The sequence below is a fragment of the Maylandia zebra genome, linkage group LG5 (genome assembly GCF_041146795.1).
Source record: "Maylandia zebra isolate NMK-2024a linkage group LG5, Mzebra_GT3a, whole genome shotgun sequence".
NCBI classification, from domain to species: Eukaryota; Metazoa; Chordata; class Actinopteri; order Cichliformes; family Cichlidae; genus Maylandia; species Maylandia zebra.
Genome location: NC_135171.1, coordinates 22,981,675 through 22,993,568, shown reverse-complemented (window position 1 = coordinate 22,993,568; position 11,894 = coordinate 22,981,675). Strand labels below are relative to the sequence as shown.

At 35.9% G+C, this 11,894-nt stretch overlaps 1 protein-coding gene across 2 annotated transcripts; it reads right to left on the bottom strand.

The window, feature by feature from the left end:
• Positions 1 to 265: 265 nt before the first annotated feature.
• On the bottom strand, positions 266 to 11,772 carry LOC101483443 (uncharacterized). 2 transcript variants are annotated; one of them, XM_024802355.2, is made up of 19 exons: positions 11,651 to 11,772; positions 11,424 to 11,450; positions 11,021 to 11,308; positions 10,416 to 10,730; positions 7,497 to 7,553; positions 7,343 to 7,399; positions 6,965 to 7,054; positions 6,555 to 6,614; positions 6,402 to 6,461; positions 6,159 to 6,203; positions 6,007 to 6,057; positions 3,638 to 3,697; positions 3,338 to 3,442; positions 2,761 to 2,779; positions 2,456 to 2,475; positions 2,322 to 2,362; positions 2,158 to 2,224; positions 1,276 to 1,313; positions 266 to 1,185 (listed from the first exon to the last, which is right to left on the bottom strand). In XM_024802355.2, exons 1-19 carry the CDS (start codon positions 11,682 to 11,684, stop codon positions 1,093 to 1,095), a joined length of 1,527 nt encoding a protein of 508 aa, XP_024658123.2. In that variant the 5' UTR covers positions 11,685 to 11,772; the 3' UTR covers positions 266 to 1,092. The 2 variants fall into 2 exon arrangements, with proteins under 2 accessions (XP_024658123.2, XP_076740139.1); XM_076884024.1 differs by lacking the exon at positions 6,555 to 6,614.
• Between the last annotated feature and the right edge of the window lie 122 nt (positions 11,773 to 11,894).

Below are 11,894 nucleotides of genomic sequence, written 5' to 3'. Positions count from 1 at the left end.
GAAAAGTTATAGATTCACATGATTGAGAATTGTTTGTGCAGACTTAGTGAAAGGAGTGTGGAAGTAAACAGAGCGAGGCCATAGACAGTAGCTCACATAGATAGATGCAACTTTAGGTGCATGAAACTGGGTAACGGGTCAGGGAAATGTGTGTGTGTGTGTGTGTGTGTGTGTGTGTGTGTGTGTGTGTGTGTGTGTGTGTGTGTGTGTGTGCGCTTTCTTCATCCTAGAGAAAAAAAACACGCGACAAATACTGTGGCTTATTACCTGTGTTAGTTTATGTGTAATAACCAGGAACCAGAAACTGAAAATGAAAAACTACATATTTCTAATACATCTCACAGTGATATATCACACAAATGAAACCTAGAACCAAAAACATACATCTCTATTTACTGAATGTAAATTTCAGATCTTCCCCCTGTTGTTTTACTTCTGTTGCCTGTGTGGATACAAAGTATCATCATCACTAAATGTTTTATGTCACATGATTATGTTACTACTACTAGGCAAACTGTAGCAGCTGTGTAGTGCAGTAATCAGCTACAGTACATTATTCTTCCTGTATTTTTTCATCATCATAATCTTTGGCCTAAAATGGTCTTGTGTGCTGACCTAAAAACTGCAGCTGGTTGGTGGGCTGAGGGTCAATTGTATGTTGCCTATTTTTACAAGCCTGTGTGCAGTCACAGCACGTAACAAAAGACTAACTGCTAATGTTATTGTCACAACTCAGAGTAGTAGAGCATCATCTACACAAATTTATATACTGGAGTTGTATTATATGGATACATTCGAAGTACTAAACAGCTTTATTAAGTTGTGCAATAACAGACAGGGTACAGATAAGATTAAGGGGAGATGTATTTCATAGCCCTCAGTAAAGATAGAGATTCCTCTAGATTCCGCTTATTAGAAATACTAAAGCTGAAATCATCATCATGTCAGTTATCTTTAAATAGAAAAAAAATCTACAACAATTCAAGCTCAAGATTTTTTGCAAGATTGCATCTATTACCTGTCACACTTTTCTCACTTTGACATGATTTAGATCATTTTAGGCATTTTACCAACAACGTCACCAAACATGTTTCAGTGTGCATTCAGCGTGCTGTATATCGTGTCCTGTGAATCTGGTGGATCTGTTGCTTCAGAGATGGTGGCGTACACATGGTAAATGTCAGACTAGAAGAGAAAGAGTAATGCCCTTTTAGTCATTAGCATTGATTAAGATGAGAAGCGGACATATTTATTACTACACCAGGTCTAACTTACATCTTCATTTTTTGTCTGTTCCAAGTTTAGTTTCTCTCCTGAAAGAGAACAACATTGAAAAATTATTTCTTTCAGTCAGGATTAAAACACACACACACACAAGTGCAAGACAACATGTAGTCCAGTGGGTTCACAAAGTTTGTCTTGTAACTGTATATGTCATAGTGTTCTTCTAAATTTGGACATTTTAAAGGCTCTTTAGTGGTCAAATAGCTTTCCTTATCACAAGGTAGTAAAATGTTATAAAAGCCAAAGCTCCCTTGTCATACACTGGAAAAAATCATTACTGAAAGTTAGTCAGCAGTAATAACTAAATATGCTATAGATATGAAATAAAGATTTGAGCATATTAACAATATTACTGTTAAACAGTCATCATGTTATTGTGTTACTTTCAGAAACAACTAATGGTACACATAAATAATTACTCCATGTAGTAGGGCTGTGCGATATGACCAAAATCTCATATCCCGATATAAGATATTTATCGTCCACACAAAGATATATATCACAAAAATCTCAACAGGATCTTGAGCTTTATTGTGAAATGTTTATGTGGAAAATAAACAAGCAGATGACAGAACCACGCAATGGTTTTACCATCGTTGTTGCTAACGTCAACGCATAAAAACAGTCGCTTGATCGTCTGTAGTGTGGTTATATTAAATATAAGCGAAAGAGAGAAATTCTACAGTGACCATCAAAACAATGAAAAAATATTGCCATAAACAGATTATTTTGCGACACCACGAAACAAACGATAGTGTAATATGCAATGATAGACGTTTTCATATCGTTATCCGATATATATCGTTATATCGAACAGCCCTACCATGTACAACAATTTCACCATCTTATTACTAGAGGCAAAACACAGCTTACTAGTAAGACAGTTGTCATCAGGTACTGAAGTGATTACACTGGAGCCTCCATCATTACCTGCAGGTAACTTAACACAACAGGGAAAAATCAACTTTATGTCCTCGGTATTTAAATTGATTGTTTTAATTAAGAGTATTTTTATTTGACTGAAACATTTTGTTTACCATTCTTCCCTGGTTCATTTTAGTCATTGATATAAAATCACCTGTAACAAAAGAAAAACTCAACAAAATAAAAACCATAATACATGGATTGATAGTTTTGTAATGCTGCCTGACAGCTAAAATGTATACAATACCTGGTGATGTTGCCTTTGTCCTACACATAAATAAAGAAAATGTTTAAAAAAAAATAGAAAAAGCTGTTTGCATTACATTACACAAGAAAAAAGTGTGTTTGTTGTAGAGAATTAGAAAACAACATTATGAGACATATTTATTAGGCGTTCTGCCCTCAAGCAAGGCATTTGATTCACCACTGCTCCAGTGATTCTGTTCACTGGATAAATAAGAAAAGGTCTGAAGTAAATAAGACCAACTTCTGGTTGTCTGAATGATGACAGGAAAACAGCTTATTAAGGTTTGCTGAGAAAATATTCCTTACCTGCTTTGAGAACATGTTTCTGAAAAGGTAGTGGCAAAGAAATGTCTGATCAGCATCTGATTAGCTTTAAAGTCACAGGTTCATTTATAACTATGAAACTGATAACATTTTTTACACGTGTATAAATTAGGCATGATGAACTTTTTCTGCTTGAACTTTTTTTCTTCTTCAGAATAAGATGATCTTTTTAATGTACAATTATTATTATTATATATTTAATGCTGCTATGAAAAATGTATCACTATATTACAAAAAGTTCATGAGTTCCAGGTTCTCAAAGTGGGGGTAAATCCCTGTGAGCCCTCACAATGTTGTACTATAACTACAGGAAATAGCCACATTGATTTTTTTCAGAGCAAATTTTTCATTTGCTTGTTCATGGCATAGATGAAGTGAAATAATCATTGGTACCATGGGCTTTTTATCTGTTTTCTGATCATTCAAAAGATAATTTTTTAAAATGCATATTTTGGTTAAACTTTCAAAGGTAATATTATCTTATTTTTGGTTGACAGGCAGATTCTATCTCTAAAAAACATAAACATAAAAAGTTGTATGCTTTCATATGTGCCCTCACCACTTCTTCTTTTGAACGTGAGAAGCCCCAGCACCAGTAAGATGACACCCATGGTTACTCCCAATCCAGTCACAGCTACTGCCAACTTCCATATCGATGCTTCTGCTTTGAAAGCCAAACAAGAGTTTCACTTCTAACTCAAAACCAAAACACTTAAAAGTAGACACAGTTGGTCCAGCCAAACTGCTTAAAAAAACTGTAAGACATTAATACATTATTATTATTTTTTTTATTAATTCTATTAATAACCATAATGCCATGTACAAAGAGAAAGAGTTGAAGACATTGTTGTTTACCTACATGATTGTAATATTTTTGAAGAGGAGTTTACTCTACTGTCAGGCTGGCGTGCCTGACCCACTAAAATGAAACCGAAACATTGAGAAGTTGTGAAACTCATGTGATAACATCTTTTAAATGTCATTTTTCTTTCAGTTCTTTTAAAAGCAGAGGTCACACTAATAGCAGTTTAGGATAAGCACTAACTGATCCTTTAGGATATAAATATATGATAAATATTATAATGTTATATACACTATATCACCAAAAGTTTTATTTATATTGTGTTAAATTGCAACAAGAGTACCTCTATAGGATGCCCCTAATCTAGACATGATATCTCCTCGCTACTGAATATTCCACAGTCTGTTAGTGGTATTATAACAAAATGGAAACAACTGGGAATGACAGCAAAGTGGTAGGTAACATAAAATCAGAAATTTGGGTCAGCAAATGCTCCCCCTGTCCTGTGTGCAGTTTGTGTAGTTTTGTTTCCCCTTGTCTCGTTAGGTCTGAGTTGTCCCAGCTGTGTTCCCACCTGTTCCCCATCCCACAGCCATCCCTGTCCTCGTGTGGCTGTGGCTCAGGTGGTAGCGCAGATCAGCTACTGATTGGAAGGTTGGTGGTTCGATTCCTGGCTCCTCCAGTCTGCATGCCAAATATCCTTGGCCAAGATACTAACTCCAAGTTGCCCTCCGATGCATTCATCGGAGTATGAATGTGTGTGAATGTAGTTTAGTTTGGACTTGAGTTTAGAAGTGCTTGTATGAATGGGTGAGTGAGGCATGTTGTATAGAGCGCTTTGAGTACTCCGGGAGAGTAGAGAAGCGCAAAATAAGAATCAGTCCATTTACTTTCATTATCCTTCTGTATTTTAAGTCCTTTGGCTTCCTCTGTTCAGGGTCATGACATCTGTTGGCTTCTGTGCCATGTCTCATGTTCCAGGTATCTTTGTATCCAGACCAAGTTTCATGTTTAGGGTTTTTCATGTTTATTTTTAGTTTTCCCAGTTTAGGTTATGGTTTATTCCTGTCTTTGTTTGCCTTGTTTTGTATTTTTCCATCAGCCATATTAAACAGCTCACTTTTTGCTAATTCAAGTTTTGTTCCACGTTCCTTTGTGTTTGCATTTGGGTCCACTATACATTTTGAAAATTTTCATTCTTCTGTCTTTGTAAGAACATGTGTATGTGTATATGTATGTATGTATATATATATATGTGTATATGTATATGTATGTATATATATATATATATATATATATATATATATATATATATATATATATATATATATATATATATGTATATGTATATATATGTGTATGTGTGTGTATGTATGTGTGTATGTATGTGTATATATATATATATATATATATATATATATATATATGTATATATTAAATATATATAAAATTGTAGGTTGTGTATCCTTCAGGTGTTAATGGGGTTATTGAAAATGTGTATATGTGCGTATGTGTGTATATACGTAGGTATGGATAGATAGAAACATATATGTGTATATATTAAAAAAAAAAAAAAAAAAAAAATTACACATAACATATAATGTAATTACAAGGAGGTATTTCTGTAGTCTATTGATACTAGATAGTGGAAAAGGGGTGGGATTAAATAAGCTTATGCTTCTTCCTGCTCCTTTTTGAACATGGACGTTATTTGGAGTTGTGGTTGCTCGTTTTCCTTTTGTTTGCTTTGTTCATTTGTCTCTTTTAATTCTATTTTTTTTTTATACTTTTTCAACATGTTCAAAATAAAGATTCAATCAATCAATCAATCAATCAATCAAACAGTTTGTGGATGTCCCCTTCCTGTTCCAACATGACCATGACCATAAAGATTTGGATGGGTGAGTTTGGTTTGGAATAACTTGACTGGCCTGCACAGAGTCTTGACCTAAACCTGACTGAACACCTTTGGGATGAATTAAAGTAGAGATTCCAGGCCGGGCCTTCTTGTCCAGCAGAAGTGTCCGAGCTCAAAATGTGCTAATGGAAGAATGGAAGTTCCCATAAATACGTCCTTGCAGAAAGCTTTCCTAAAAGAGTTAAAGCTGTTATGGCTGCAAACAGTGGGCCAACTTCATTTTAAACCCTATGGTGTGAAAAATCACTCCACAGGATTTAAAATGATTAAGAATGGGATGGCACTCCAGTTCATATGCATGTGAAGGCACTTTTGGTAATCACAAAAAGTTAATTCTGTTAATGTTGATGTAACGTTTTCAGTGGGAGAAACTTTTCATCACTCATTCAAATGACCCTGTATAATGACTGAAAACAGCACCACTGACTAACAATGTGCCGTGAGATAAGTTTCACTTTTGATAATATAGTGTATGTTACCATTTTGTTTAAAAATAAAAAATAGATACCTGAGGTAGCAGTGGCACGGGTGGAAGTATGAGACCAAGTAAAAGTTGGACCTGGTGAAAAACTTTTTACTTTTGAAATAACAGATAAAACAGATGACTTTTATAATATATTTTTTTATATATATGTACAGTTTAACTGCACATTGTCTTACCTTTGACTGTAGTAATAGTCACTGTAGCATTAGTCTTGTATGAATCTTTTTAGAAAAAAAAATATTTGGATCAAAATTTCAAAAAGCTGACTGAGGTTGTTAGTGTATTTGCACAGTTAGTTTGAAATAACATATACTGCAATAGTTGATTCATGTGTTAGCTTATTTTTTTGAGTTGGTTTGCATTAATGTAGAAATATATTTGTATACAATATTTTACAATTCTACTGTCCCTGCAGTTACCTGAAGGAGAATTCACAGACGTGGTAGGACTGGAAGCACTAGGAGTACTGAGACTCGAATCTGTTTCAAAAAATGCACAAAAATGAGTTTCTTTAAAGAAGTTGTGTGTGTGATGATGTTCTGGATTATATTTCGATGTATTGTATTTCCTACCTGTGGCCAGACTAAATGGCATTTTTGCGCTGGTCATTCTTGATTCTCTTCTCACAATAACTACAGTTTTAAAATGAACTATGATCATGAATATTCAAAATAAAGAATATTAAACACACAAAATATCTACAGATAAAACATATCTGGTCATTTGCATCAGTGTTGGAGGGTTTGTGACCAAGGGCCAGCAAAATTAGTAACTTCATTTCAACATCAACTATAGCCCTGGTTACAAAGTACTGCCATTTATTTAAGATGCTGAACATGGTGAATATTTACTGTTCCTGATGAACATCAGAATTTTAGAGTTAGAGTTGAGTTTTTTTTTTACATTCTTAGAATTGAATCAGACATAAATAAAACAAGGACATTTCAATTTATCTTCACATTATTGATGCACTCGGTCTCACCTGTTGTACTGTCTGGTGAGGTTATATACGGAGTTGTTTTGACAGGAGTGTTCACACCAGTTGTAGGGTTTAGATTACGAGTACCCAATCCTTTAAGATAGAAAAATATCAAATAAATACTATAATGTCACATATGTTACTGTTCTCTGTAAAGAAATTCCTGCTTCTTTTTTTTTCTTTACATTATTCAACCCAAGTAAAGGGAATGAAATGCCAAGTATTTGAATTGTTACACATTGTTTCAGTCTTCAGAATATTTAGTTTGAAAAATAATATATAACAGAAAAATTAAATGTCTAATTTTTAATTTGGGCAGATTTACATTATCACAGAAAAATATTTACTACTTTACTAACACCACAGCAGTAATTTATTTACCTGTTATCAAGTTCACTGAAGTGGAAGTTGAAGCACTGAGTTTGCTGAGACTTGATTCTGTTTCATAAATGGACAATAAAATGTTAAAGACATTTAAAAGAAGTGATGTGTGATGATGCTCTGGGTTGTTAGTTAAGTGTACTGCATGTCCTACCTGTGGTCATGATAGATGACGGTTTGTTGATCTTTGGTGATTCACTTTTCAGAATAGCTACAGTAAAAGGAAATGGGTTTGTGTACAAATAAAGGTTTTGTTATTTATGCAATCAATTCAAAAGTGATTGAAACATTTTGAAACCACATTTACTATTTTATTAAATGTCACATCTGTCCCAATGGCAGTGTCAGGTGGCCCTGAGATAATGAATGCAAACAAGTTTAGGCATTAAGGCAAAATTTTACTTGAGATGTTTAGTGAAATGTGAAATGCTAACAAAATGTGTTCTGTTTAAATTGATCACTTTAAGTCCTGTTCTGATAACTTTCACTTGATTTTATAAAGGACAATCTGATGAATTGTGAAAACATACTTGTACACTGTAGACTCTTCTGCTAATGAAAGGTTTTTGTTCACCTAAATACAATATCAAATTTATTTTAGGTTTAAAAAAAATTTGACCAACTGTGAATGTGGAAAAGAAATGTTTTAGCTGTCTTTCAATTCTGTCCTTCTTATTTTATTTATTTATTCTTTAGACACAATTATAGTTTTTAAAAAAGTAACCTTTCAACAAATCTTTCAAAGGTTGGCATATTTTGAAAGTTTATTGGTTTGTTTGCCTAACAAACTAAGTATCATGAGCAGGGTCATGTGTACTCCCACACTCAGATACTAGAGTTGCATCAGGAAGTGTTTCCAGTTATAGAAATTCATCCCACACCAAAAATGTTATTTTAAACCTCATAGGGTGTATTGTATATATGTATTGTATTGTGATTTGGTAGTCAGAAAAATTCCAATTGCCTAAATTCAGTACTTAATATGTAACAATAATTTCAACAATAAATGAATCAACAATGATTGTTAACACACAAAGACATTTGAACATGTCATGTTAACAACCTGGAAAGTGCTGGCTGCATATTGTTGTGGTTTACACATTCACCTACGAATAGATGCCCCGATACCCTCCTCTCCCAGGAGAAGATACAGTGGCTTGCAAAAGTATTCGGCCCCCTTGAACTTTTCCACATTTTGTCACATTACAGCCACAAACATGAATCAATTTCATTGGAATTCCATATGAAAGACCAATACAAAGTGGTGTACACGTGAGAAGTGGAACGAAAATCATACATGATTCCAAACATTTTTTACAAATAAATAACTGCAAAGTGGGGTGTGCATAATTATTCAGACCCTTGAGTCAATAGTTTGTAGAACCACCTTTTGCTGCAATTACAGCTGCCAGTCTTTTAGGGTGTGTCTCTAGCAGCTTTGCACATCTAGAGACTGACATTCTTGCCCATTCTTCTCTGCAAAACAGCTCCAGCTCAGTCAGATTGGATGGACAGCGTTTGTGAACAGCAGTTTTCAGATCTTGCCACAGATTCTCGATTGGATTTAGATCTGGACTTTGACTGGGCCAGTCTAACACATGGATATGTTTTATTTTGAACCTTTGCATTGTTGCCCTGGCTTTATGTTTAGGGTCGTTGTCCTGCTGGAAGGTGAACCTCCGCCCCAGTCTCAAGTCTTTTGCAGACTCCAAGAGGTTTTCTTCCAAGATTGCCCTGTATTTGGCTCCATCCATCAACTCTGACCAGCTTCCCTGTCCCTGCTGAAGAGAAGCACCCCCAGAGCCTGATGCTGCCACCACCATATTCAACAGTGGGGATGGTGTGTTCAGAGTGATGTGCAGTGTTAGTTTTCCGCCACACATAGCGTTTTGCATTGTGGCCAAAAAGTTCCATTTTGGTCTCATCTGACCAGAGCACCTTCTTCCACATGTTTGCTGCGTCCCCCACATGGCTTGTGGCAAACTGCAAACGGGACTTCTTATGGTTTTCTGTTAACAATGGCTTTCTTCTTGCCACTCTTCCATAAAGGCCAACTTTGTGCAGTGCACGACTAATAGTTGTCCTATGGACAGATTCCCCCACCTGAGCTGTAGATCTCTGCAGCTCGTCCAGAGTCACCATGGGCCTCTTGGCTGCATTTCTGATCAGCGCTCTCCTTGTTCGGCCTGTGAGTTTAGGTGGACGGCCTTGTCTTGGTAGGTTTACAGTTGTGCCATACTCCTTCCATTTCTGAATGATCGCTCAAACAGTGCTCCGTGGGATGTTCAAGGCTTGGGAAATCTTTTTGTAGCCTAAGCCTGCTTTAAATTTCTCAATAACTTTATCCCTGACCTGTCTGGCGTGTTCTTTGGACTTCATGGTGTTGTTGCTCCCAATATTCTCTTAGACAACCTGTGAGGCCGTCACAGAGCAGCTGTATTTGTACTGACATTAGATTACACACAGGTGCACTCTATTTAGTCATTAGCACTCATCAGGCAATGTCTATGGGCAACTGACTGCACTCAGACCAAAGGGGGCTGAATAATTACGCACACCCCACTTTGCAGTTATTTATTTGTAAAAAATGTTTGGAATCATGTATGATTTTCGTTCCACTGCTCACGTGTACACCACTTTGTATTGGTCTTTCACGTGGAATTGCAATAAAATTGATTCATGTTTGTGGCTGTAATGTGACAAAATGTGGGAAAGTTCAAGGGGGCCGAATACTTTTGCAAGCCACTGTACAAATCCCTTTGAGGATGTGTCAGGAAGAGTATCCAGTGTAAAAACTACCCACTGTGCCACCCACTTCTACTGTAAGCATGTTAATATACTGACAATATCATCAAAGCTCAACTCTTCCTACGTTCCAAGAGACTGCTAACCTGGATCTATTCTTTTTCACATCTAAGGTCGTGGCCAGTGAAATGAAATGATATCTTGCGAGTAACAACTAAAAAACATTTTTAGAGAAAAATACTTTGAATGCTTTTATTTTAGTCATTTTCATCATTTTAATGTATCAAAGTAGCATCTGTGCTATAAAGTCTGCTTATCTTCGACTTACCTGTTAAGTTGTATCGATCACTGCGAGGAGACAAAGACCTGGGTTCCCTTTTCAAAGTGTAATCACAGCTGGCATCTTTTTGTTGAACAAAATGTAGATGTCTCAAAAAATCATCAATTGAGACATAAAACTGGCAGAACCGCTGTTTGTGTTTTGTCTTGCTATTCTTCCCGACAGCTGCTGTGAGGACTGAACGACTTGCTTCTCCAAAGTACAGATTACATCTTGTATCATCTTTCACAGATCCAGGCAGAGAGCAAACAAACCGAACACGTTCCCCATTAAAATGCTGCACACTCATCTGTGGTGTTTGACCTACATGAAGATTAATCAAGTCCCATTAATATACGAGAATATTGTATGTTTTACCAGCACAACAATAACAATACTGGTGTTCATAAAAGCTGAACGGCAACACATTTTGTAATTAACTGTAACTGGTCATGTTTAGATTCCTGCGTGCTGTCTTTGGTGGTGTAAGAAAATATGTAAGAACAACACTCCTAAAAAAGTTTTGTGAAAGAAAACATGAAGCTTTATAAAGATAATAACGTCTAACACACTGTATGATAACTTATCCAGTCACAGGAAGAGCAGTCTCTCACTTTGTATGGTGATGAAGGATGGTTCACTGTCAGCAGATGTTGAATTAAGGTCTCCAGTGTAAAAACATCTCACTTTAACTTCAGCAGGTGAACTGTGATGTGACATTAACAGCAGTTCTGTTGCAGTGAAATTCTGCAGGCATGAGAAGGCTTTGGAAGTATTTTTGCTCACCGTGTAGAAAAAACACTGATGAACTGAAACAGATGTTGGTGCCTGACAGTGTAACGTGACCGAGTCCGTCTCTGAGATCACCTCTGTGTTCACTGTCAGTGTTGGTGGAAGAAGAGCTGAAAAATTAGAGGTAAAGAAATTTTTGATCTAATAGGTAATTTTTGGTTTTAATAAAAAACAAATATGCAGTCAAAGAAAATCTTTGTGAAAAGTAGAACATCAGGGACTCACCTTGTGCTTGAATTTCATGAACGAAAGCTGTTGGAAAGAAAGTCTGTCAACAACGTACTGGAGGCATGTATGACTCATTAATACAACAAACTGTCTTTTCAAGATCACAGGGAATCGTCCTGCTGAGGAAGTTTTAGTTTTTGATTCCACACGTTAGTTTATCAGTTAAAAATATAAACAAGGAAGCACCAAAAGACACAAAACTGGTTACAAGAGGTTTAACTTACACATGAGGATGACAAACAGAAGGTGTCCAGCCATGATGAAGAGGATTACTGTGACTGTGCAGAACACATCTGAAAGTCTGACTTTGTAAAGGCTGATGTTCCAGTTTAAGGAACGTCACAGGAAAACCACAGCAACAATGAATGCTTTTACACAGCGGAGCAAATGAACGTGAACAGCCCTTTGAAACTACTTATGAGTTTTATTTAGATCAAAGAACAAGAAAGGAAGTGAAATAAAGACAAG